At 42.5% G+C, this 27,500-nt stretch overlaps 1 protein-coding gene and 1 long non-coding RNA gene across 5 annotated transcripts in view; one reads left to right on the top strand and one right to left on the bottom strand.

Annotated features, from left to right (window-relative positions):
* The window catches only part of LOC311607880, a 426,536-nt gene that overhangs the window by 363,099 nt on the left and 35,937 nt on the right, over positions 1-27,500 (top strand). The window lies entirely within an intron of this gene.
* The window catches only part of MBD5 (methyl-CpG binding domain protein 5), a 374,269-nt gene continuing 356,052 nt past the window's right edge, over positions 9,284-27,500 (bottom strand). For all 4 annotated transcript variants that reach the window (XM_084799998.1, XM_084799999.1, XM_084800001.1 and 1 more), the window contains 2 exons: positions 19,302-19,377; positions 9,284-16,476 (listed from right to left, as the gene is read on the bottom strand). In XM_084799998.1, the coding sequence (XP_084656124.1) occupies positions 16,405-16,476; positions 19,302-19,377 (148 nt within the window). In that variant the 3' untranslated portion in view covers positions 9,284-16,404. The remainder of the gene's footprint in view (positions 16,477-19,301; positions 19,378-27,500) is intronic.

Here is a 27,500-nt window from a genome sequence, read left to right as displayed (position 1 = left end):
CTACACCGTGGTGGCACATGCCTTTAATCTCAGCACTGGGGAGGCAGAGACAGGTGGATCGCTGTGAGTTCGAGGCCAGCCTGGTCTACAAAGCCAGTCCAGGACAGCCAAGGCTAACACAGAGAGACCCTGTCTTAAAAAAAAACAAAAACAAAAAGCCCCCTCAAAAACAAAAACAAACAAACAAACAAAAAGAAAATAAACCAGCTACACCAACAAATTCAATTACAGAACATCCATGGTAGCTCCCCCTCCCATCTCACCTTTAGACGTGAAGGAATCTAGGGAGAGTTCATGGTGTACAGTACAAGAATATCTTTCTTATAAATCTCTCCACAGAGATAAATCTTTTAAAAGAGAAGTCAATTCTTCTGAGGTCCGCTCCTGATCCCCTGCTGGGGATGGGGGGCATGAAGGCTAGGATATACCTCCCGCTTCATCTTTTCTACACCTGGTGACTCCTTGTTCCAGGAACCGCCCCCTTCCCTGCCAGCTGACTGGAGGCCCCATTTTACCCTGTGTGGTAGTCAGTTTTCTGTCACTATAACAAAATGCCTTATACGGTGAAAAGGTTACTTTGGGCTCATTGTTTGCATGTTTAATTTACGGTCATTTTCCTTGATGCTTGTGGATCTGTGGTGAGGCTGCACTTCTCAGGGGAGTGGCTGGTAGAGCAGACCCACTCACCTCATGTTCAGGGAGTGACAGATAAAGAAAAGGAGTCTTCGACACCCCATTATCTCCAGGGATGTAAGAACTGTGAAATAGGTCCTGTCTCCAGGTGCCCATCATCTCCCAATAACATCACCATGGAGACCAATATGCTAATACACTAGCCTTTGGTAGGGGTGGGGTGGGGTGGTGGGGACAGGTTCTCCAAACTCAAGCTATAGTGCTTCATGGAGTGGTCATCAGAGTCTTTCTTTCAAAGCCAAACTCCTCTACAGGACCCTCCACCAAACAGCTACTGAGGGAGACACCTTTCTATATTATGGGCTGTATAAACTCTGTGTGTGTGTGGGGGGGGGGGGTTGGACATGTTATTATGTAGTTACTAATTTTAAGAAACACATTTCAGATACTTTACCTTATATATGTAAAACAGGCTAAAGAAATGTTAGAGTTTTAGTGGGTGGTTAGTGGGTGTTTTGTTGTTTTTTTGTTTTGTTTTATTTTGTTTTCCGAGACAGGGTTTTTCTGTGTAGCCTTAGCTGTTGTGGACTCACTTTGTAGACCAGGCTAGCCTTGAATTCACAGTGATGCGCCTGCCTCTGTCTCTCGAGTGCTGGGATTACAGGCGTGCACCACCACGCCCAGCTGGTGAGTGCGTGTTTGGACTCCAGTTTCTCCAAGTTCTGATCTGCTACTTTCCACCTAGATGAGGTGACATGGGCTGATTTCTTAAAATATATAGATTTCTGTAGCAAAAGAAAATGAGGGGAACCAGTTGTGTTCCATTTTACTGGAGAATATTAGTAATTATTTTTATCTTAGCAATATTTGTCAGCAGAGAGGATGCTTTATAATCACTTGGTTAAAAACTTCCGTAGACACGTTAAATGGGTCTCAAGGGTTTTGTTACTGTCACAAAAGGGACTGAATTCTCTTTAAGATTGTGGTCTGGTTGAGGAATCTTGCTTCTATGCACAAGAATCGGGCAGAAGCAGTGTCATGGGGTCTGAGGCTGGCCCCCTGCTTCTACCTTCAGAGTTCTCGTCCTTAGAACCCGGACACTGTGCTAGAGGAAGCCCACACCACAGAGAGGCCACATGAAAGCTGCATGGCCATCAGTGCCAATCAAGGACCCAGTTAACAGCCTGTTTCAATCATACTACAGTGAGTCCATGTGACTCCACAGGCATGGTCGGACTGCAGTGTAGCCCCAGTGATAGGCACCCAACTGAGCCAGGGCAGGGCATACAGGTCACATGATCCCATCTGTTGTGCCCTCCTTTCTTGATTCCTTGTTTCTAATCCCAAAGATGTACACACATCATAGTTGGAGATGACCTGTGATTTTCATGTCTTGACCTAAGTGGCCTTGGTGCGAAGTGTCTTGACAGGTAGTTTGCACTCCATTTCTGTCTCTTGGATGACAGCCTGTAGCCCTGGGACACCAGAGGCCCATTGTCTCTTTCATCTTTGCGACCACTGCAAGCCTTTCTTATTACTGTTTTGATTTCAAAGGGATGTGAAGATCTTGGCCAAGGAGATTTTAGACTTTCTAGTGAGGACTTGGTACCCCTCAAAGTTTATACTATACATTACTGTCATCATTGTTTTACCTCACATACCCCCCTTTTTTGAGTGATAAAATAAACTGAAAAAACTATTCTAGGGGAGATAAAAATTCTGTCTATGCACCAGGTGGTGGTGCACACCTTTAATCCCAGCACTCAGGAGGCAGAGGCACATGGATCTCTGTGAGTTCGAGGCCAGCCAGGTCTGTGGAGTGAGTTCTAGGACAGCCAGGGCTAAAACAGAGAAACTCTGAGAGAGAGAGAGAGAGAGAGAGAGAGAGAGAGAGAGAGAGAGAGAGAGAGAGAGAGAGAGAGAGAGAGAGAGGTTTTTCTCAGCATCAGTACACAGAAGCTGTGTTCCAGAAGTACACAAGGTTGTATCTTGTGCTGGCAGCCAAACTTGCTAGTGTAAGAGTCACCCAGGTGGCACCTGTCTTGGAGGTATTATGGGTCATCAACAGCAGTTGAGGCTTGCCACTGGGAAAGGCCAGGAGATGCCATTGGTGAAAGTACAGCCTCAGTGGCAGTTAAAGGCCCAGGACTGAAGGGGTCATGCAGACAGGTTGAGGCTTAGCACCATGAAGAGAATCTATGTCAGACTATTGATGACAGACCTGACGAGCCCTGTTGCAGCAGAAGACCCTAGCATTTTGGAGATGCCAGTACCATGGGATGACCACCAAGAACAGTCCCAGCCCTGGCTTAGATGTCAAACTGTATGCTGCAGTGGGTGGAACCCAGAAGATGAATGATTCTTAGACATTGGTTGGTTGGTTTTGCTTTGATCTGATTGTGACTCTGCCATGGTTCTTCCCTCTTGAAGTAAGAAAATATTTAATTTTGATTTTTATAGAAGTCCCCAGCTGAAAAACTCTGACCTTTTTAAAAGAGAGATTAGATTTTTGTTTTGGTCTTTTTTTTTTTGAAGACAGGGTTTCTCTGTGTAGCCTTGGCTGTCCTGGACTCCGTTTGTAGACCATGCTGGCTTTGTAGACTCACAGAGATCTGCCTGCTTCTGACTCCCAAGTGCTGGGATTCCAGGCGTGTGCCGCTGTTCCTGGTGAGATTAGATATTTTAAAGAGACTGACCATTTTAATGAATTTGAATTTTTACTGCAACCATGGGACTTTTAGAATTGTCTATACTTTTAATGTATGTGAGATTCTGGAGATGAACTTGAATGGAAAGGCTGTGGCTTAGTAGTGATGTGTTTGTGTCAAGTTGACAGTTTTCTAGATAATTTTATGTCAACTTGACACACAAAGTAGAGGTATCCAAAAGGAGGGAACATCAACTGAGAAAATGCCTCCATAAGGCCTGGCTGTAAGGCATCTTCTTAATTAGTGATTGAGGAGGAAGGCCCAGCCCATTGTGGGTGGTTACATTGGGCTAGTGGTCTTGGGTTAAATAAGAAAGCAGACCGAGTAAGCCAGGGGAAGCAAGGCAGTAAGCAGCACCCTCCATGGCCTCTGCGTCAGCTCCTGCCTTTAGGTTCCTGCCCTGTTTGAGTTCCTGTCCCAACTTACTTCCACGATGAACAGAGAGTTCGGAAGAGTAAGTCAAATACATCCTTTCCTCCCCAACTTGCTTTCTGATCATGGTCTTTTGTTGCAACAAAGAAACAACTGGCTTATTTTTTTTAAACATCATTTTTTAAAAAGATTTATTTTGTGTATATGTGCTTTGTTTTCATGCATGTATGTGCAGTGCCTGAGGTCAGGAGAGGTGTAGGATGCTCTAAAACTGGAGTTACGAATGGCTGTAAGGCACTATGTGGGTGCTGGGAACTGAACCTGGGTGCTCTGCAAGAACAACAAGTACTCTTGACTTCTGAGCCTTCTTCCAGCTCCAACCCTGTTGTTGTGGTTCCTCTTCTTCTTCCTCCTCCTCTTCTTCTTCTTCTTCAATTTATTCAGATTACATCCTGATTGTTATCCTCCCACTTCCATCTTCCTCTTCCCACCCTTCCTCCCACCTTGCCCTAGTCCCCTCTCCTGGATCTCTGACGGAAGGGGATGTCCTCCCCCACCATATGACTACAGCTTATCAGATCTCATCCTGGTAGCCTGCTTACCTGTCCTCTGAGTGCCACCTGGCCTCCTCGCCAAGCGGAAGTGATCAACTAGGGGCCACCAGAGTTCATGTCAGAGGTAGTCCCCACTCTCCCAATGGCGTCCATTGGCTATATCTGAGCAGGAGGTCTAGGTTTACAGCATGCATTGTCCTTGGTTGGTGCAACAGTTTGGGCAGAACCCCTGGGTCTAGATCCACTGACCTTGATGGTCTCCTTGTGGGGCTTCTGAGCCCTCTGCGTCCTTCCATGCCCCATTTTTCCAAACCACTCTCAGGTTCCACCCAGACTCCAAGACCAAACACACTAACTCTGTTAGAAGAAAAAGTGGGGAAGAGCCTTGAACTCATTGGTACAGGACACAACTTCCTGAACAGAACACCAATAGCTCAGGCTCTAAGACCAACAATTAATAAATGGGACCTCATGAAACTGAAAAGCTTCTGTAAGGCAAAGGACACTGTCAATAGAACAAAATAACAGCTTACAGACTGCTAAAAGATCCTCACCAACCCTACATCTGAAAAAGGGCTAATATCTAAAAATATATAAAGAACTCAAGAAATTAAACACCAAATAATCCAATTAAAATATGGAGTACAGAGCTAAACAGAATTCTTAACAGAGGAACATCAGATAGCCAAGAAACACCTAAAGAAATGCTCAACATCCTTAATCATCAGGGAATTGCAAATCAAAATGACTCTGAGGTTCCATCTTAAACCTACCAGAATGCCTAAGATAAAAAAAAAATCTTGTTATTCTTTAAGCTTAGACTATCCATGGAACTCTGACTCTAGACTAAAGCTCCTGAAAATTCCTCAGACTGGCAAACTCTAGGAGATATCTTTATGCCTTGAAATATCTTAACATGTGGGATTGGGTTAATTCTGACTTTATTTGTACAGTATTTTCTGAGCACCTTTAGGTGCCTGCTCAGGTCGATCTCATAATAACCTTGTTCACTAGTTGAGGTACACATGAAAAAAACCTCAAGTTCAGAGAAGTGAAGGCACTTGCCCAAGGTCACACAGCTGCTAACATCAGAACTAGGGATAGAACCCAGTTCAAGCCCTTTCCCACAATACCATGAGATTATGAGTTAATGTCCATGGTCCCCCTGAGGCTGGGCTGTGTGGCATTCATAGCTTAGGGTGCCTGGCTGAATTATGTACTGGAGGCTCTACAGTGGTTGTAGTATGCCTTTACTCCTTCTTTTCAGAAGTCCTGAGCCTCTCACACACTAGGTGGGTGGCTCTCCAGAGCAGTGACCTGACTCAAATCCAAGGAGATATATTTGGATGAATACTTTGAGTCTGCAGAAAGATCAAGGTCATTCTCGAACCAAGAGTCCATGTTAGTCATCAGATGTCCCAGAATCCTCTGCTTCATTTTCTTATTCTATCACCATTTACTTAGGACTAAGTATGCCATGTTGCATAAGAAAAGCTGGGTCTCTCCCCTAGGAGCTTTGTTTGCTTCCACTGCTGCCAATACTCACAGGAGCAATACACTATATAACCTAGTATCTTGCTGCTTTGACTAGGGCTTCTTGAAGTTGCATGCACCCAGGCCTAGTGTGATGCAAAGCAATCCATGGGAATGAAGGAAGATGAAAAGCCATTCTCAGCCTATTTCCTTTCTTCATTTCTGTTTTGAGCATTCATTCCTAAAACATAAGAGTAGTAATCAAAACACTATACACACACATATATAGCATACCTTCAATTTTATTTTAATTTTATTGATAGGAGTTCTGGTTTAAAAATGTGTCGAAACCATTGCCTTAGAAAAAAGGAAGTTTGTCAGGCATGGTGATACACACCTGTAATCCAAGCTACGTGGAGACAGGAGGATCAGTCAGCCTGGGCTACACAGCGAGACCCTGGATCAACAAGGAGGGGAAGTGGAGAAGAGGGAAAAGGTAGGGGGGAGGAACATGGGGAGAGGGAGGAGTTGTTTTGCACTTGTGCCCAACCACACTTTCCATCTTTTCCCTCCCCTCCGAAGTCTATGAGCTCTTGGTGATAATTTCTGGGTATGATCTCTGATTACACTCAAAGTGACAGTGCTTGCTTCTCCCCTTTCCAGGATGCCTCTGCTCCTTTGAGCATTCTGGTCATTTGGAAAGAGACAGGAGGCCAAGAGAGGGGAGGGGCAAGTCACCCAGCCTTCACTGTTTCATGCCCCAAAGGCGGCTCTCCCAGAGATAGTGGGAGTATTCTTCAGTCCAGTTCTTGTGTGCTTGTTTCCCAGCTTCTGTGAAATGATGCGTCCTGTACTTTGACGAATAGACCAGAGCGAAGCGAATCAGGTTGAAATCGTCGTCAGTTGTTGCCTCCATTGTTATACTGAAATCTGAAGGAACTTACCTATTCAAAATAATCACCCCTTGTGCAAAAATAGAGGCACGGCCTGCAGAGGGTCATGGGAGAGTTTTGAAGTCTCTCCTCATGACAAGAAAACTCCTGAAGATGAACTTGGAAAGGAACGCTGAGCTGACCAGTGCCCCCCACCCCCACAGTCTTCTCTGCACCCAGGCAGCTCCATGGACAGGAAACCCCACAGAGGCACAGTCTGGGAATAAGAGCTCAGTTACCTTTCCATCACTGGTGAGTAATTCTGCTTCTTTTTACAGGAAGGTGTGCCCAAGTCTTCATAGTATGCAAGAGCCCTCTGTTAAACTCTCAATTAAGAAATAATATTTAATAGCACTTAAAAATACCACCAGTACACGTGTCATTTCTTCTTGTTTTAAAAGCACTTCTCAGTTTATCATCTTTTTTCATCCCATGCTAGTCTTTGGGGTACAACCAATGCTCGGATGGTTATGAACCCAGCCCAATCCACATCCTCCCAACTCTCTTACTCCAATCTTCTAGGAACTTCTTCACTCTGGCTTGGCTATAATTCTGAGTACTCAATGTTTAAACAAGAAGACACATTTAACAATACACAGTTAATTGTGACCCGTAAGATCCATTAAAGTGACCAACACATGGGCTATTATTTAAGCTACTTACTTGAGGTTGTACTGTTCCCGCATGTTCACAGAATAACCCAGAGAAGCTTAGCTTCTGTATTACAGTGGATATGATTAAGCATCACATATATAACTATAACTATTATAATAATGATACTTACACAGACTTACTGCATATAGTCTATCCACATGAATTTAAGTAACAGTCCAACAGGTTTATGTGGTCAGTTCTAAGTTCACTGCCATTTCTCAGGTAATTTAGCTAAGGACTGGGGAGGGCACATCCTAGGGGGCTCCCTGTAGGATCTTTGTTGTCGTTCATCCCGGAACATTCAGTGTTGAGGAAGGAAACCGAACATTTCACTATCTCAACTCGATACCCTTGCCTGTCCTAAACTCTGCCTCGTGTCTTCTGTTAGAGGCCTCCAGGCCTCCCACTGTCATTCTAGACAATGCCCGTGTCTGACAATCCCTTCTTCTGACATGGGGTCTCTTTGATGATCGAAATTTTACATTGCAGTTTAACCGTGCATAGCATCAAGAGTTTTATCTGTTATGTCACCCATAACAGATTTGTTGTGTTTTTAACACAGCACAGCAAGTGCCACCATCATATATTCAGATGAAGGACTTGCCCACAGTACCACTTACTGTGAGAACTACATTTGAATGCACATCCTTTGGGGCTTCTAGGGCCCAGTTTATTTTGTTTTATTTTTGTTTTCTGAGACAGGGTTTCCCTGTGTAGCCTTGGCTGTCCAGGACTCACTTTGTAGATCAGGCTGACCTCGAACTCACAGCGATCTGCCCGCCTCTGCCTCTCAAGTGTTGGGATTAAAGGCATGTGCCACCATGCCCGGCTCTAGGGCCTAGTTTGTAACCATTATAACAGGCTGCTTCCATGGAGGGTGCACATGTGTGTACATGCCCTCATGTTACAGGGAAGCAATATTTGCTGACCCGGAGGCCATTGGATCCCATGCCTGCTGAAAAAGCCCCCAATTTCACTGTTCAGTGAACATAGAAAGTGACTCATGATGGTTGGGATGTTTGCAGACTACATACATAACCACAGGCTGGTACACATGGTGGAAGGCTATGCGCTCTCTCCCACTGTAAGGTGGAGACCCAACAGTCAGACTCTAGGCTCTGACCACCTTTGATCTGCATTCCTGTCCTTCCATAAGCTTCGGTGCGCACCTTGTATTTTGAGTATCCTGCACCTTCCACCGCAACTTATTTCCCAGGAGGACAGACAAGCAGTTCACCACAGGGGCCTGACCTACACTTACCTGTGTGTTCTGCCAGGTTCCCAGAACTCTAGAAAAAATACTCTAGGGTTTTAAACCTTCCCAACCTTTGATAACCAGAATAGAAATATGTTTGTTTTCCTACCTGTGAAAGGAAAGAAAGAAGAAACAGAAATAAGGCTGCAGCCAATGGTGGTGTGCACATAGAATCTTTACCCACGATGGCAGCTGAGGATCTTGTACCTAAAATGCTGGGGTGAGCTGGGTTCTAGGTTTAGAGGTATTTTGGACTTTATAATATTTGTTTGTATGTTTGTATGTATATGTGTGTGTATATATATTGGGAATTAGACAATTTTTTATGTGTGTACCTTTTACATACATACCTACTGAGGTAACAACACAAAAATGTTATTGTATCTGACTTTTGCCTGTGAGATTTCATATATTAGGTGTGGAATTTCCAATTGAGATAATGCTATTTTCACGGAAATATTTTAGAATTTTGGAGGATTTAGATTTCAGATTAAGAATGATTAATGTACATTAGGAAAGACACACACACACACACACACACACACCTGCACATACACAAGACTGGGATGGCATTTGATCAACAAATCTGGTAATTTATGGTACGATGGTATTTAAAATAATTAGGAAGTTCACGTACTTGAAAAATGTTATTCTTCAGATTTTCATGCTCCTTAGTTTTAGGCCCTTTCATTGTATGTGAGCTTGTATGTGTGTGTGTGTGTGTGTGTGTGTGTGTGTGTGTGAGAGAGAGAGTGAGAGAGAGAGAGAGAGAGAGAGAGAGAGAGAGAGAGAGAGAGAGAGAGAGAGAAGAGAGAGGAGAGAGCGGAGAGAGAGGAGAGAGAGGAGAGAGAGAGAGGAGAGAGAGGAGAGAGAGGAGAGAGAGAGAGAGAGAGAGAGTGTTGCTGGGATTTGACCCTAGAGCCTCATACATCCTAGGTGAGGACTCTACCACTGAATGGTAATCCCAGGACTTCTTAAACTTTTCATTTTGAGACAGGGTCTCACTCAGTTGCCCAGGCTTTGAAACCACTTTGTACTCTTGAACTTGTGACCTTCTTGCCTCAATTTTGGATTGTACATCAGGCCCAGCTTTAGATGCTGGTTCTTAACACTGCATCCAACATACTTCTCCTAAAACACACGCCTAGTCATACAACTCTTTAAAAGTCGATACGACAGTTGCCGATCAATACATGGTGAAAGTCGCGGCACCTAGCCAGGGCCCTGTGGCTCTTCCAGCATTTTTTCATGCTTTCCCTAACCCCAAAGCCTAAGCATGCACTATTCTGATGTACCCAGCACATCTTCGATGCACTATCATGTATTACATATTCTCCTTTGCCTAATTCCTATTGATTTTTCACTACTTGTGCTTTAAGCCCTTATCCCCATAAACAGAATCAGCAGACATATGATGCCCCTGTCCTGTCCCTTACAATTACTATTATACTTACATGATTATTTGTCTGGCCCGTCCATCCATCATTCAATGAAGGCAGGGAATGAGTCTGTCTCGCTTACCAGAATCTCCACTGCTTCACACAGGGTGTCACACACAATGGCACTTAGTAGAGATTTATTAAGTGGGTAAGTAAAGCAACGATACCTCTAAGAGCTTCTGAATCATGTCCGTCAGAACTGTTGAGAGGATAGCCAAAAACTACTGATACCGGAACAAGGCAGCTGTGGCGAACGTGCATGTATCGTGGTCCTCACAGGCAAACACCTCATCTGATTCCAGGACAAGCATCCACATACCCATCTTGAACGTCCACTCCCTAAAGATCCTGGTATCACACGGGCTATCAGTCTTCTTGTATACTCCGCGCCACCTGTATTTAGGTTACTCTTCTACTAAGCCATTATCTTGATTATGTTGGGCCTCGTGACTGGGCAGCTGTGTGCAGGACAGGGTAGCTATGCAGCTATGCAAATGCAGCCCAACACATTTGCAGATGACAGTATTATACTGCTGTGTCACATGATGTTGAACGCTCCTGGAAAATCAAGCTCACGTGGGGCTGATATTAATGTTCACTTCCTTAATCGCAATGGGTCAAGACACACTCAGTTGACATCAATTTTGGCTGCTTCTGGAATCTGTTTCCTAGTTACTTTACAAATCAGTCTGTACTTTATACAGACATATGCTTCCAAACTGGCTCAATCTAGGCAGTGGGCTTTTTTTTTTTAATTCCAATTTGAGCCTCTACATTCTTCTACTTCAGCAGATATTTGGATTTTTTTTTTTAAAAGTCACTTCTGACTGTTGCAACTTGGGAGAGGGTGCTACTGATTGAGCTGTGAGGGAAGGGACACTGTGAAACATCTTAGAATGCAAAAGGCATTTCCTCCTATCAGAAATGACGTGGCCCTAAGTGTCATTGGTACCGAGGCTGGGAAGCCCTGTATTGAGGTGACACTTGCTAGACTCTTAAAGCCTATTCGCTGATGTCATGCTGTCTAGGACCCATGGGAACACAGCAGAGAAGAATAAGTTCCAAAACAGTGAGAATGCTGGCCTCTTCCCTGCTTAGTGTTGGAAAGATTTGCAGGCTTTTGAGTAGAGGGAAGTTTTTCTGCATGGGTCCCTGGCACAGATCACTAAATATCCCATGGAAATCTCATAATGCAAGGTACCTAGGACGTTCTTACATGTAAGAGGGGACTTGGGGAAAGTGGAACCATATTTGCTTTTCACATTGACAGGTTTCTGGCCATTTTCTTTTTCTAATGTTATAACCGTCTGGACAAAAATATCCATTTGAAATGTGAGTGAGATGTAACCTACACAGACAGTCCAATGTATTTATACTTAATTCACGAAGGCATAATGTTACAAAAAAACATTTGTATATTATGAAGCCATATGGCATCGACTTTTCCCATTTATAGACAACTTTGTATTTACATAACAAATCATTAAATCAACCACTTTTCAGGTTTATAAAAGGTCATTGAGGTACACACACAGTGTGTATAAAAGCAGATAAGGCTGATTATACAAATTTACAGTAGATACAAATTAACTTTCATATTTAAAGATAGTACTTTCAACACCGTTTTCTGAGTCAGACTCCCCACTGTTAGCAGGATTCCCGTGGTTCTGCTGTTTCCTGCTTTTTGGCTCACTGATTTAACACTCACTTTTGGGTTGTGTACACATATGAGTTACTAATGTTATTATATCTTTGGCTAATGCAAACATGATAGTGTGAATCAAAGAAAAAGAAAAACTAACAGTAGCGCAGCTGTTGGCATTTTTTGTTCATATCGTGAGTCTTACAATATGACCACTTGCGCATAAATGGTCAGAAGAGTCAGGTTTAGTTGAGATTTAGAATCCTGTTTTTTTTTTTCTATAAAGAATAGTGCTACCAACTTCCTAAGCATGTTACCAGAACATAAGTCCTAATGCAGAACTGCTTGTGACTGTCAAGAGAAGACAGCGCACTGCATGGGAGGTCACCACAGTTCACAACAACACGTTGTTATCATCGGTAATGTGAAAAGTCAACTCATGTGCTTTGAGAATCTTCAGAAAATTCACGGAAGGTGAACCATGAGCCTCAGCTCCTGCCACACTGCTGCGCGGTTACAAAGTAAGGAAACCATCTTTACTTTAAAGACAGATGCAGCAGGACTCCTGCGTCAGGGTCTCAATAAACGACAAAACGTGGCTTATGCATCATATGGGATGAATGCTCTCCAAGCAGTTTTATTCAAAGTGCATCTGAAAAGTACTTTCCGAAAATGATTCTTTAAATAGACTTTATAAATAGGTCCTGGACTATCTGTAATGCTACAGCACAAACCATATAAGGCCTTTCTTAGGTAATTTTTTTCTCGTTTGAAATCATCTGTTAAAACTACTTAGATGTGTAGTTTATTCTCTGTGTGCTTCCCAGAATTGTGAAGGGACAGAAAATGAATTATATTTCCTTTGGTAGTGAGGTACACTATATTCTCTCAGGGGAGAAGTTTTTTTTTTTTTTTCATCATTACCAATTTTTTTCCTTTAAAAAAAAAAGGTTATTTTTGGAAATAAAGATTTTGCTAACAAAAAGGGCTAGTTTTCATTTAAAAATAATTTGGCTTCAATACAAAAAGATGGAAAGGGCTTTACGGGAAGGGCTGTAGAATGAGTGGCCGATTTTTTAGTTGTAAGGTAGGTGTAGTATTTTAAAAAGTGTCACAGCTTTGCATGACATAAAATTCTGACAGTATTTACATCCCCTGCTGACATGAAACCATGGAACTGTAAGGGAAAGGAGAAAGGCCCTGTGGACAGAGGCGGCCACACCACAGGCAACCATGAAGTCATGGCAGAAACAGATTCTACTTGGGTTCCTGATGCAAAGTATAACATGGTGCAAATGGAGCTCACTCAAAACGCCCAAAGAAGGTGTGGCTGGGTCATCTAAAGAGGAAAGGCAGAGTCGTCTACGGTAGCACAGCGACACACAGCACGTGCAGACACGCCGAGCACACTTACATGTTCGTGTCTATCTGAGGACAAATATGGACGCAAACAGGAAGAAGAGGGCTAACGCAAAAGAAAAAGAATCAGTGTCTTACACAGACCAAATATGTCAACTTGTAACAAGTGTGTGTCCACTGCGTGACACAAAAGATTACTTCATGTGACAGCCTGAAGACCTGGGCAGTTGTGGGACCCGCTGTCTTGACACCCATCCCCCCTTTCCCAATGACAAAATGAATCCACGTGTGAAAAAGACGACTCCTGCTGTAGCTGTTCATATTCCACCAGACTTGAGGATAAGGGTTAAGGCTGGGACAGGACAAAAGACACAAAAGATCTGGGGTGGGGGTGGGGCAAGGAATCTCAGAGGAAAACACTTGAGTTCCGTCACCTTTTTCCTGAGTTCCTGGAGCTCTATTACAGGGTGGGACTAAGGAATGTGGGAGGAGGGGGCCTAAAAAGCTGGTGCTAGATCTGGGTAGGGGTTTGAAGTTTACTGCACGTATTGTCCTTGGCTGGTGCAATAGTTTGAGCAGAACCCCTGGGCCCAGATCCGCCCATCATAATGTTCTTTTTGTAGGTTTCTAGGACTCTCTGGATCCTTCTATTTCCCCATTCTCCCATGCTTCTCTCACCTAGAGTCCCAATAGGATGTCCTCCTCTCTGTCCCAGTTTCCTGGTAAGTGAAGATTTTCATGGGACATGCCCCTTGGGCTAGTGTCCAGATATAAGTGAGTATATACCATTTGACTCGTTCTGCTTCTGGGTTAACTCACTCATTATGATCCTTTCTAGTTCCATCCATTTGTCCACAAATTTCGGGAATTCCTTGTTTTGATGAGGAGGCCTGGTGGCACTCAGAGGAAGGATAGCAGGCTACCAAGAAGAAACTTGATACCCTATGAGCATATACAGGGGGAGGAGGTTCCCCCCCCCCCCCCCGAGTCACAGTCATAGGGGAGGGGAGTAAGGGGAAAATGGGAGGGAGGAGGAATGGGAAGATACAAGGGATGGAATAACAATTGAGATGTAATATGAATTAATTAATTAAAAAAAAGAGATGTGAGTAAAATAAAGCCTTTCCTCAAGTTAAAAAAGAAAGAAAGAAAGAAAGAAAGAAAGAAAGAAAGGAAGGAAGGAAGAAAGCTGGTGCTATCTAGGAGGCCAGAGCCTGCTGGGGACAATCTCCCAACAGCCGAGTGCTGGGCTACCGTGACCAGGAGTAGACAGGCAGTACACTCTGGAATTTTGGGGGGAGGCTAGTTCCAAGAAAGAGGGATAACAGATCCTTTCTTTTGATGATCTCTAACTGAGGTGGTCTGAAATTCTGTTTATGCCACCATAACGTAGAATTGGGAGACAGATGGGAGCTACACTATGCTCCATTGTTACTCATTGCCTTGTACTTTACAATGGCTCACAGTTTTAGGTTTGTATATTTGAAATGTAATTTTCTACATTTATTTTACATTTTTTATTTAATGTAACATAAGTAATTTGTTTAATAAGACTTAACCCACATATTTCAGCCATATATATGTATATATATATATATATAAATCTGTGAATGGTATAAATAATTCTTTAAATAAAATAAATCTGATCTGCTACATAATACTAATAAAAATTACCACTGCTTATAATTTTGCAAGCCACTTTCACTTCTGGTTAAAGTGGCACCGACAAATGATATGAAATGTGGTTTGACTTATTTTTATCACTACAAAATATAAAAATGGAATTTTCATCATCCTTATGTCTGCTGATGGTTCCTAAATGTGGCTTCTGCTTCCATGTGTGGAAATGAAAAGTTTTACCTTGTCAGATGTTGTCTGCAAGAAAACAAAACAAAACAAGACAAAAAAAAAAAAAATCTCAACCCTGATGCTGAGCATCAAAAACAAAACAAAATACCAAAACCAAAACCAAAAGCCAACCCCAATGCTGAGCATCATCGGTGGAAAACTATGTTCAATAGGTGGCTATCAAAGACTTACTAAATTAATGATTGAATAAAGAGGTTTGTCTAAGTTTTTTTTTATAATTTCATAAAACCTATTCTGTCTTAAAACATAAGTTTTTAAAAATGCCCTAAATGGAACAGCCATATCACCTTTCCAAGGCAGGAGAAGAGTCTGGAAAGAATGTGAGAGGCAGAGGGCAGGGAGCTGTGCTCCGCTGTGTCCTGACCATCACCAGGAGTCCCTGCAGCTCTCGCTGTTTGCCCACGCCCACACACAATTGAACTTATCAACATTTCACTGTGGATGGTGGAGGTGCCATGTGGCTCCCCCCCTGCCACCCTGAGGGACTATTAGCAGGTAACGGTTGCTGGGTAGCCTCCTCATTTTCCCTGTGGTGCAGCCACAGGTCAACTGCCCTTGCTCCGGTACATAACCTCCCACCCACACTCAGGCAAGGAACGCTAACCCACCTTGGGAGGTCAGACACTGGAAGGCAGGAGAGTAGGAAGGAGACTCACTGGCAAGACGGAGGAGATAAAGGAGGAGGAATGGTAGATGGGAAATGGCTCGAATTCATTATATAAATGGATACAACTGTAAAACACTAAAAATGTAACAAATGGTTGAGATCCTGAATTCTTGATTTAGGCCCGAGAGCACTCATCCCTTCAGAAATCTGTAGGCTTCCTAGACGCCCAAAGCCAAGTCCGGTGATTCCGGGCAAGGCTCCTGCTAAGGAGACAGTATAAACGGACACTCAGTGGTGTGCGATGTGTGCCATGATTTGTGATTACACCATCATGCCTTTTCTCTGCTGCTAAATACAAAACCAGCATCTTTTACATTATCATAGAAAAGCATTTAGGTTGTATTTTTATTTATCACTTTACACTGGTAGTCTCTGGTAGGTGTACTCCATAGAAACCAAAGATCTTTGTACACTATTTCTTTGTACAATAAAAGATAGAGTGTGCATTAAGTATGCTTGTACATGACAATATTGTACAATATTTACATTTCTAATATCGCCATGAAATTCTGCATTTTCTATATACAACACTGAAAATTCTTCTGAAACATTTGGACTATTTCTTATAATCACAATTTCAGCATAATAGAAAACGTTTCTCGGCAACCACTTGACCATTTATCACTTTGTTCACACAGGGATTTTTGATTGTTTTGTTTTTAAACATTCGTTTTCCTTCCTGATCAAAGCACGTCTCCATCATTGTTCCTTTTAGCACCCTGTGGTGGGGGTAGCTCTCTGCCATAGTTTACATATTGATCTAACAGTGGCCATATCAATACCTACATACAGGTGTATCTGTGCATGCTCCTTTGATAAACACTGTGCGTCAGTGGAACAGTCTCTGTTATCTGGAGATCTTCCTCCTCTTGGGTTTGGGGGGCCTCATTTGTCTGTCACCCTGTGGGATTTGGTGAACCTGGAAATAAGAAAGTAGGAAAGAAAAACAACAGGAAAATTGGAATTGCAAACACTAGATGACTTCTGACAAAGAAATAGGGTAGGAAATGGTCTGACTCACTTTCAATCACTAATATCCTAAGACATTTTAAAACTTTATGAAGACCTAAGTCAGTACAGTGTCTCAACAAGGGGTGGGCAAGAAAAGAAACTCATAATCAGGGTGACACCCAGAAGACTCCACTCCACAGTGGAGCGCAGTGAGCGCTAGACAGCTGCCCGCCAGAGGTCCCCAGGTCAATGGTCTCACTACGTCCTGGAGACTCAGGAAAAGCACGGCAAATATTCCTTTGCTCTCTTCATCACAGCACTTGCTTTATGACTACTACGAAGTATCACAGATTAGAATGCCTGCGTGCAGCTCAGCCCAAGGATGTGTGCTCATGAGAAGAATCAGCATGGACAACAGAACATCACTGCCATTCACTGGCAGGGCCGAGCTTGTGTAAGCTGGGAAGAATAAATGAAACACACTGGTATATACTAATAGAGGAGCTAGAAGCATTTAATTCTCCACGTCGCACTGAAAAAGGGTCGAATGGTACCAGAGCACTGGGCAGCGGATACATTTTGAGGGACAGGAGGTAAGTAATCAGGTTTCCCAAGTCGTCCCATGGTTACTGACGTCACAGAACGAAGTATGACTCAGACAGTAGGCAGAGTAGGCCTAAAGCTGTGGCCAAATTAAACATCTAACAGCTAGCATTTGGAGACAAACCCATCGTAGTATTTGCCAATTCCCATGGTGCAAATACTTCTATCACAGCTTATTTTAACCTGTTAATATGATGTCACAGGAGTTAGTTAGGAAAACAATCAGTTGGCTTAATAATCTGCTTCAAAAATTTTTTTTTGTTTTTTTGTTTTTTGAGACAAGGTTTCTCTTTGCAGCCTTGGCTGTCCTAGATTCGCATTGTCGACCAGGCTGGCCTCGAACTCACAGGGATCCACCTGCGTCTGCCTCCCGAGTGCTAGGATTAAAGGCGTGTGCCACCACCACCTGGCAATGTGCTTCAAATATAATGTTTAAGGGTTGGGGGCTAACTTAGCTGCAAGTGCTTGCCAAATATGTATAAAGCCCTAGATTAATTTCCCAACATTAAGCCAACTGAAAATAAGTCTGGGTAACAGCAAAGGCTAATTATCTTTAGTCAAAGGTAATCTTTGATAATAGTGCTTAAAACATTAAGATAATGCTCATGAACTTCCCAGACTGCCTCTCTCTAGGCTCTTCCCATATGTTTTTAAAACAAGAACAACTGAAATTAAGAAATGAGGAGTTATGTAATTGAGGAAAGAATCTTTACCCACAATAGCAAATTAGTAGTCTATGGATCAGCTATGGCCTGAAATGGTATTTCACTAGCTATATAATGTTTTTTAATATTTTATGTCTGTGCAAGTGCTTTATTATCTTTTAAACAATTGTAAAAATAATAAATTCTAGTTTTCAGTTCTCAAGAAAGTTGGGGCAGTTCCAACGCAACTTCCTACATGGCTCAACTCTGCTGGAGTGTGAAGGAGAGAGCGATCCTGCAGGATACATTCCAAGATAGCCTCATTAGTTGTCAATGCCTGGTGGCCACAAAGGCCAATGTCCCAAACCATATTTATCTGTTTCTTGGGAAGGTACACTGCATAATGCATTTCCTAACCCACTTGAGTTGAGAAAGTCTGGGTTCACAGAGGATATGGCGGCAGTTCTCCATGCCCCCTCTCTCATTGTTATCAAGCAGGACGCAAAGGATGTACTGACCATGGAACACATCCTGGCCCCATGGAGTGGTGGGCACGCCACAGAGAAATAATCTAGGCTAGTGAGTGGCGGAGTGGAGAAGCGCCTTCCTCAGCAGGCACCAGAATGGAGAGTGCCGAGATGCTGGGACTAGGAGTGGTCAGCAGTCTACAGAGCCTATCTTTGTTGGCGACTCTCAATTCCAGGATTGTCGTTGCTCTCATACCTGATCCCATCACTTACGGATACTCTGTACCTGGTCCCAGAAGATGCTGAGTTGATGGCCACTGGTCTAGACCTACACGTTTAACAGGAAACCCAGTGTCATCTAACTGCTACCCTTCATTGAGGAACCGTCCGATGGGTTGTTAGAATTCGGATGGCCTAACCCAAAGTGCTTGCAAGTTATTTGCCACTGCTACTTAGCCTGAAGTAATTCTTCCATTAAAGAGACTACTAAAATTATATTTATGTGTTCATTTGGGTCTGTATGTGGTGGAGAGAGAGCTTTATACCTCGCACCTCAAACTATCGAATGCACAGAAAAAGCGCATTACTTACTCAATCACAGAATTTACAGTTTATACCAACAGAAGTTTGTGTGAAACATTTTTTAATTTTAAGGTAGCAGAAGAAAAAATGAGAAGTTAACATAACCCTGACATTGACCAACCTCTTTATTTCACTTTTTTTTTTTAGTGGAAGGAGTAAAGTTGCACTGCTGAGTATTTCTGATACAGTGTGATGGCCACTGCCACTCACAGTTGAATGCAGGAAGCTGTGGTCGGAACTTCAGCATATTGCTGCTGAGATTGAATGAACCCTTTTAGAAAAACAAAAGTTACTTATCTCTGAAAAAAATGCCATAGCTAATAAGGCTCTTTTTTTTTTCTTAAATGCTTTTCTGCTTCCAGTCTTTTTCTCGCCTAGCAGTTTAGTTTACTATGAGAGTTGCTTCCCAATGTTCAAGAGATTTTGTACCAAGGAAAGTGTTAATGCAATTTATTTTCAAAGAAACACAGTATAATGGGAAAAATAAATTAACTTACAGTCCCAGACATTTTGTCCAGTTCACTCATGGCCTCGTGAATAGCAGCTTCTAAATGGTTATTTAGCTTTCCACTTCTGGAATTAATGAAAACAACACATGCCAGATTAACAAATTAAAGAAACAAAAGCCTCAGTTTAATTCCCTAATCAAAAGACAAAACTATCAATTCTACCAGAGAAAGTGAATCTGGATTCACATTTGGAAAATCCGGGCAATAAAGCATCACTCTGGGGTTCCCACCACTGAACAGCAGTGATTAAAGTGACAGCACCACTGACAATTAACACAGGAAGCTCGGTCCACTGTGCGCGCTGCTTCCGCATTCTAAGGAAGAAGATTGGGTCAGGGGCTCTGTGGTCTTCAACCTCACTGCCTCCTACCAGACCTCAGTTTCTTGCGCGGCTGTTTCTCAGCAGGGAAAGAGGCTCTGCCTAGGACATTGGGGCTGAACTGCAAGCTCTGGCCACTAGGGAGCTCCCTCTGCCCTTCCTGGATCATCTCGGCTATGTGGAATTAATAAAAAAGAAGGCTAACTTGTAGCACACCTTCCAGGTAAGATATAACGTATTACCTTGTTCCAATTGAGGCGGGGGGGGGGGGGGCGGCGGGGGGGGGGGCGGCGGGGGCGGGGGCGGGTGTCACCACGTTTCCCCCTGAAACTAAACTAAAATATTGTGATCTTTCAGCAGACACACAGTGATTGTCTCAGGAGCCTATCAGTCCTCTGACTCTGCACTCAGCATCCGTTTCATGTTTTCCATGAGTCACATACCATGAATACCATTCTTGAAACTGGTATTGATGAGGGCAAACTGACCTTCTCTGTGGTACACACCCTTTGCCTGTCCTACCTTAGTCCGCCTCATTTATATATGTAAGTCTTACTCCCCGTCCTCTGAGTACGCAGTCAATCTATTGCATTTATCCTATCAGGAAAACTGGCAGGGCAGTGGCCGAAGCAAACTCCTAGAGCAGGCTACCATTAGCATGGCTTTCCAAGAGTCAAGTCCCATTTCAGCATCTACACGGAGATTGGAAATTTGCAGCTGTGGGACAAAACACACTTTAACTTTGGTGGGATGCCTTTGGATGTTTCTCCTTACGACAGAGCTTCCTAGGTTTCATTTTCAATACCTAATGGCCTGACAACTCCTGTATACTATATTTTTCCCCTGTGCTTTCCAGACACTTATTCACCTTTGATTATTAATTACACTTCTAGGCACAAATGCTGTGTATATTTCATAAGTGGATTTGTCTCAAGTGAGCAGAAATGGTTCTACAGCTTGTTAAAACAACTGTGCATTTAAGTCAGTTCAACTGGAAGCAAAGATTAACCTATTAACTTCAACCAATTATGAGGATACCATCAACAAGTTCCTCCAGAATTTGCTGGTCTTAATAATCTAGTGTGTGTGTGTGTGTGTGTGTGTGTGTGTGTGTGTGTGTGTGTGTTAAATTTCAAAAAGTTAAAAATGCAGAAATCAGGAAACAAAATAATCCCAATGTATCTACTCTCCAGAATGTTTAGTAAATTACATGTTCTTATTAAGTATTTTTTTTTTTATCAAAAAGATAAATCTGGCATTTCTACTTGGTTACTATTTTCAGTCACACTCTCTGGCTTATGCTTTATGATACACCATGAACAGGATTGCTTTATGTATTTATACACACAAAAAGCTTTCATGATAAACAGTTTACCTTTTCCCACTACTGTATCTGTATCATCATCATCACCATTATTATGAGGCAGGGTCTTGCCAATGCAGACTGGGCTGGCCTGGAACTCAGAGTCCTCTATCTTTGTGCTGGCATGCATCACCATACCAGTATTCCTGTATCTCTATTTTTGGCACCATTCTACTTGACGTAAATTTTTCATTCTTTCTACCCAGTGCCATTGTCATATATATACTGCCTGGCACTCCAGTTTTAGGGAGCCCAGCATCTTGTACAGTCACTCTGAGTTCTTTTTCTAGTAATGAATTTGCTAAGTGTGATCATGGATGGCTGGGAGGAAACTCAAGTTGGGCTGAGCAATATCACACTTTCTGCAGTGAATTTAATAGGGTCTCTAAGTATTAAAACAATTTGTAAAAATACGTGTAATATGGGCCAGTAACATGGTTCAGCGAGTAAAGGCATTTGTGATCAAAACCTGGTGAGGTGAGTTTGATTCCCAAAATCAGTGTGGTAGAGTAGGAGACCCAACTCCCATCAGCTGTGTTCTGACTCCGTATTTGCCATGGCACCTGCGTGTGGCTCCCCACAAACAAACAAACAAAAAATCTTAGAAGTTAACTTAGACTAACTAGCCCAATGTTTTGTTAATAATAAACAGGTTCTAGATGATGACTAGTGACTATTTTTTTGAAAAGCAAATATATAGACAGATGTAGGTCATAAAGCTATTTAAAGACATTATGAAAGTCAAGAGGTTAAAAAAAAAAATCTAGCTATCACTTCTATAGACCGATTTCCACAGTATTTGTGCCAGAGACTAGTGAGCTCAAAAGAGGAATAGAAGCTTTTTGAGTTCATGAAGGGAAAACAATTAGTCAAATTTGGTTTTCTAGTCCTGAGAGCCTTCCTGTGGAGTCTCTGCTAGTATTTTCTATTTCCTGCTGACATTTAATCATAAACATTTTTACTAATGGACACTCTAAACCCTAATTGATTAAGCAATAGGTGTTCATACAATCATATTTCTAGTTATTAATGGAGAGAACTGCCACTTCTCATCTTTTCCAACTATATTTTCATGTATTATCTTCATCTTCACTAAAAAAAAAGAAAGAAAGAAAAGAAAAAGAAAAACAAGAAAGAAAGAAAAAAGAAAAAAGGCCAGGTAAAATCTGTACGTGTTACAAGGTGTAAGTGTGAGCTGAGAAATTACGTATTACTTTGTAAGACTGCCGCTGTAGAATGCCTGTGACTCGTTTTGGGTAGGACATAACAAATTTGGATAAAACTGGAAAGTCAAGAATTCCGGGCTCTGAAAATCTAATCCATAAGCAAGTATGAACATTCAAGACAATTTAAAAAGCTCAGGTGAAGTCATCTTTTGATTGTTTGGGGGCTTACACATGCATATGATTCATTTTCATAGAATCTGTAGCCCTCTTGTATCTCTTCCCCCCCCCACCCTTTCCTCCCACCTTCATGTGCTTTTTCCTTTCTACAACCCACTGAGTCCACTTAGTGCTGCCTGTGAGTACACGGGTGCAAGACTGAAGGAGCAGCGGCCTCCAGGGCCACATCCCTGAAGGAAGCTCACTCTTCTGCTCCCACAGCCACCAGCTGCCAATAGCTCCTCAGCTGGGGACAGAATTCCACGAGGCCCTCCTCTGTCCATGCTGCAGTTCTGGCTGGCCCCCTCACTCCCTGTGGCTCTTACGATCCTTGTCACTCCCTCTTCTGAGATGGCCCTTGAACCTTAGGGGGAAAGGTTGCGACACAACTGTCGCATTCAGGATGGAACACTCCACGGTCTCTTGTTCTTTACATATTGACCCCATGTGGGTCGCTATACTAAGCAGCACCTGCTTAAATGAAGCTTCTCTGATGAGTGTTGAGCAATGTCTTAATCTAACGATATAGAGATTTTAGGGGAAGTTTATTACTATGCCCACTTAGTGGAATAATAGTAGTAGTTTATCCCCTAGGGCCTGCGACCCAGCCAGCCATGAATTGTTGGCCCACTCAGTGGTACTGGGCATACGTTATATCTTGTGTATCAGGCCTTAAATCTAATATAGAAGTGGTTGGTTACTCCCTAATACCCACACCACTACTGCACTAGTGGGTTTGTATTGCCAGCCTGGTCATTCTTGTAGCTTGCTGGGTTCATAGCTGGGTAAGAGAGTTGATTGGTTTTTTTTTTTTTCCCTCCTAGCAGCATACACAGCATCTTCTATCTAGCACTATGAAAGCCATCCACTAGGGTTGAAGCTTTCTAAATTGTTACCAGCTTGATATCTATATGTCCTGTGATTCAAGTGTGGTGGCGTTTCTCAGTTCTAAAGTGAAAATATATCTGGCTCATTTTTATTACTTACCATTTCCCAGCTTTATAAGGTATCAGGCACCCAAGAGAATTTGTACACACAGAAAGCTTAGCTCCCTTTGTAACTGAAAATAATAATGAATCTAAAAGCTTTAGAATTTTTCTTTAGTAGAGCTACTTCTTTAAGTAGATTAGTCTGAGTTAAGTGTTAAGATGTTACTAATTCTTATGATTAGGATGTAATTACGATGTCAATTTAAAGATATTCATTTATGATCTGGCAGTTTAAGATATTAATCATTAAAATGGCTACATAAAATTCTAAACATTTACTATAACATGTTTCAACTGGCAAAACTATTGGATAATTTATTTCTTTTACTTTCACCTATATGTGCCAAGTTCTGTGTGTAAGACTCTCTAATTAAAACATTCCAAAAGTAGGAATTAGTACACACATTTCAGAAATGTTGAATTTACGTTCAGAGAGATTAAGCAACATACCCAGGGGCTTACAGCTATGAAGCAAGGGAAGAGGAAAGAAAGGAAAGAATCCAGGTCGAGAATGAACTCTGTAAACACTCTCTCTTCTGACTTTTTCCCTTCTTAGTCTACAAGACTTAAGTCTTTGTTGTTGTGGTTTGAATGTACAATGTTTCATGCATTTGAACACTTGGTCCCAAGATTGTAACTGCTGTTTGGGAGGGTTGTTAAACCTTCAGGGAGTGGGGCCTTGCTGTAGGAAATGGGCAACTAGGGGCGAGGCCTTAAGGTTTTATAACTTGGATCCTGCTGACTTCCTGTTGTCTCTCTGCTTCCTGGGTGCAGATGTAATGTGACCAGTCAGCTTCCAGTTCTAGCCTCCAAGCCTTACACACCTGCAGTCATGTGTTCCCTATCAGGATGGGCTGTCCCTCTCTGGAACTGTATGCCAAAATAAGCCCCTTCCTTTGAGTTGCTTTTGCCAAGGTATTTTTCTCACAGCAATGAGGAAGTAACTGCAGATCTTCTATTTTGGCTTTGGTGAGAGGGCTCAGCTGCTAAGGGCACTGCTGCTCTTGCAGAGGACCCGGGTTCAGTTTCCTGCTGCTTGCAACTCCAGTTCTAGAGGACCTCCACAGGCATAATGCGCATGTGCGCAAACACACACCCCCCCCCACCCCCACCCCCCACACCCAACACAACAATAAAGAAATGAAAACCAAAATCCAAGAAACCTAAAACTAAAACACCCCCCTGCCCCTTTCTTGTGGTTTTCCAGGAAAGTTTCATAGGAAGAAGAGAAAGGAGAGTGAATATCCATGATCTCCCTTTTCTACTTCCTTATTTTATTCTGTAACCCATGAGCACTTTGTGTGCCGCCAGGGGACTGGAAGCTAGCTTTGCCGTGGTCACCATGGCCTTCAAGTTGTACAGCTCAAGGGAGAAGTCTCATCCTTTCCTTTTGGATTTCTGTTGATTGCTTCAGTCTTTGTTTTCCTTCTGGTTTTGAGACAAGTTCTCACCCTGTGACCTGAGTTTGTCTTGAACTCCTGCCTCAACTTCCTGGAATGCTGGACTGTACGCTCAGGCCACCATACTTAGTGCCTCAGTCTTTGTCTCTAAGGACTTTCCTTCCTCCCCTGGTTCTTCTCCTTTTTTTCCTAGTCATTTGTTTTGTCTTCTTCATTTCTGTTAAATGTCTAGATTCCCCAGCATTCAATCTTCAAATTGGCCAGAGTTATCTCTGTCTTTGTAAGATTCCTTCTCTTACACATTCAAGTCAAGGTGAAAAATCTGCCCCGTTTGGGTACTTCAAATAAAGAGCCAATATATTATTGGCTCCTGCTTAGACTTCTGCTCCTACCCCTTAAAATGTTTTATCTGATGCTTTCCCAAACTCAATACCGACCTTATTTAAATACTGTCACACCCAGCCCCATTTTGGTAGTGTGTAAGGATTGCCTTAGGTGTCATCTCTAGGAACTTTTCTTTCTTTCTTTCTTTCTTTCTTTCTTTCTTTCTTTCTTTCTTTCTTTCTTTCTTTCGCCAGGGATTCTCTACATAGCTCTGGCTGTCCTGGAACTCACCATGTAGACCAGCCAGGCCTTCAGCTCACAGACATCCTCCTGCTTCTGCCTCCTTAGTGCTGGGATTGAAGGTGAGTGTCAAGATGGCCAGCTCCAGAAACCATTCTTTGCTGCGCTCACTGTTACGTCTCTGTGTTTCTCATATATACTTACATATATTCCATTCCTGGCTAAGTTCACATTTTAACTGTGTGTTTCTGAATCTGTCTCCAGGGATAATAACAATGTGCCTGGCATGTGTTTTTTTTTTTCTTTTCTAAATTAGGAATAAACAAAATCGGGAATAAATAAGTAATTTGGTTCAATAACCAATCAGTTATGTAACTTTCAACTAACTATTCAAGATATTTGGGTCTAAGTGTCCTCATTTGCAAATGTGCTCAGTAATTATGGCTTATTTTATAATTGGGAGAATAACACAAAAGAAAACAACGGCCCTGTAAAATGAAAAACATTGCACTGGTGTACACAAGGCCAGCCAGTGTAGTTAGGCAACAGCATAATAAATAAGGTTGCATTTTATTACCTCTGCTTTGTGTTTCTTCTTTCTTTCTCTCCCATCTGTATGCTAAATTGTATGATTACTAATGATAAATAGCATTGCTTTAGATAGTCCCATATCAGTTCATGACAAACAGTAAGGAGGCTCTAAAGAAACAATTTTGAAATTCTGTGTGACACATTACCTTTCAAAAACAGCCTAACTGAAAATGTGGGGTGGCGGGGGGAGGGGGGGGAGATCCAGATCATCTCACAGCAGTGTCTGTAAGTGTCTGGAGGAAGTTACTTGTCTTCTGTGTTACCAAATGCACCTTGCAAATTACCCATGCTCCTTGGCAGTAGCATCTGTGGTCTTTTACAACAAAAGTGGGAGTGTCGCTAAGCATTCAAGAGCCACTCACTGTAAATGTGTGATGTCAGTATTTCACAGTCTCCCTCCTTTCTTTTAGCTTTATTTTACTGGTCTTGTTCTACTTCTAACCTTGGCAAGGGAAGGGCTACTTCAGAGTAGAGGGACCTGGATCTTTTATGGAAGACCAACTATGAACTGTATAAGTGAAACTGGTATTTTAAGAAAGAATGGTGAGTGGGGATGGTAAGCGGCAGAGCACTTGTATTTATGACACTCTTAAGTTCTACCCCCAGGATCACATAAAATAAACTAAATAAGAAATACAGTAAAATATCAGAACAAAACCAACAAAGACTAAGCCTTTGTCTTAAGAGATGTGTGTGAAGGCACTCAGAGGAAGAATAGCAGGCTACCAAGAAGAGACTTGATACCCTATGAGCATATACTGGGGGAGGAGGTCCCCCCCCCCAGTCACAGTCATAGGGGAGGGGAGTGAGGGAAAATGGGAGGGACAGAGGAATGGGAGGATACAAGGGATGGGATAACCATTGAGATGTAAAATGAATTTTTTAATAAATTAAAAAAAGAGATGTAAGAATCATTTACAAATGAACAAAAATTAATATGCAATTCTTCTCCTTTCTCTCTCTCTCTCTCTCTCTCTCTCTCTCTCTCTCTCTCTCTCTTTCCCAAGACATGGTTTCTATGTGTGGCCTTGACTCATTTTATAGACCAGACTGGCCTCAAACTCAAGGACTGGCCTCAAACCCTGCCTCTGCCTCTTGAGTGCTGGCTGGGATAAGCCACATGAAGACCAAGCTGCCTACCAGCTGCATATGCGTTGGCAACCTAGGTCTAGTCCACGCATGGTTTTTGATTGCTGCTTCATCTTTGTAAGCCCCCCAGGGCCTCGGTTAGTTGACTCTGTAGGTCTTCTTGTGGAGTTCTTAGCTGTCTCTGACATGGACTCTGCTGCCTGCTTGTGGATCCCTTTCCCCTAGCTGGCTCCTTTGTCTGGCCTCAGTGGAAGAGGATGCTCTTAGTCCTGATGTCACTTGATGTGCTGGGATGGATCAGTACGGGTGGGAGGGTGGGAATTCCCTTTTCTGAATCGAAGGGGAAAGAGGGTGGAAGGTTGGGACTGGGAGGAGAGAGGGAGGAAGCTTCAATTGGGATGTAAAATGAATAGTTTTTTTTTAAATTAAAAAAAAAACAAAGAGTAGTAAAAAATTTAAAAATTAAAAAAAAATTTAAAGTGCTACCACA

The sequence above is a fragment of the Acomys minous genome (assembly GCF_964271855.1).
Source record: "Acomys minous genome assembly, chromosome: 10".
Taxonomy (NCBI): Eukaryota; Metazoa; Chordata; class Mammalia; order Rodentia; family Muridae; genus Acomys; species Acomys minous.
This window is presented reverse-complemented; position numbering and strand designations above follow the sequence as displayed.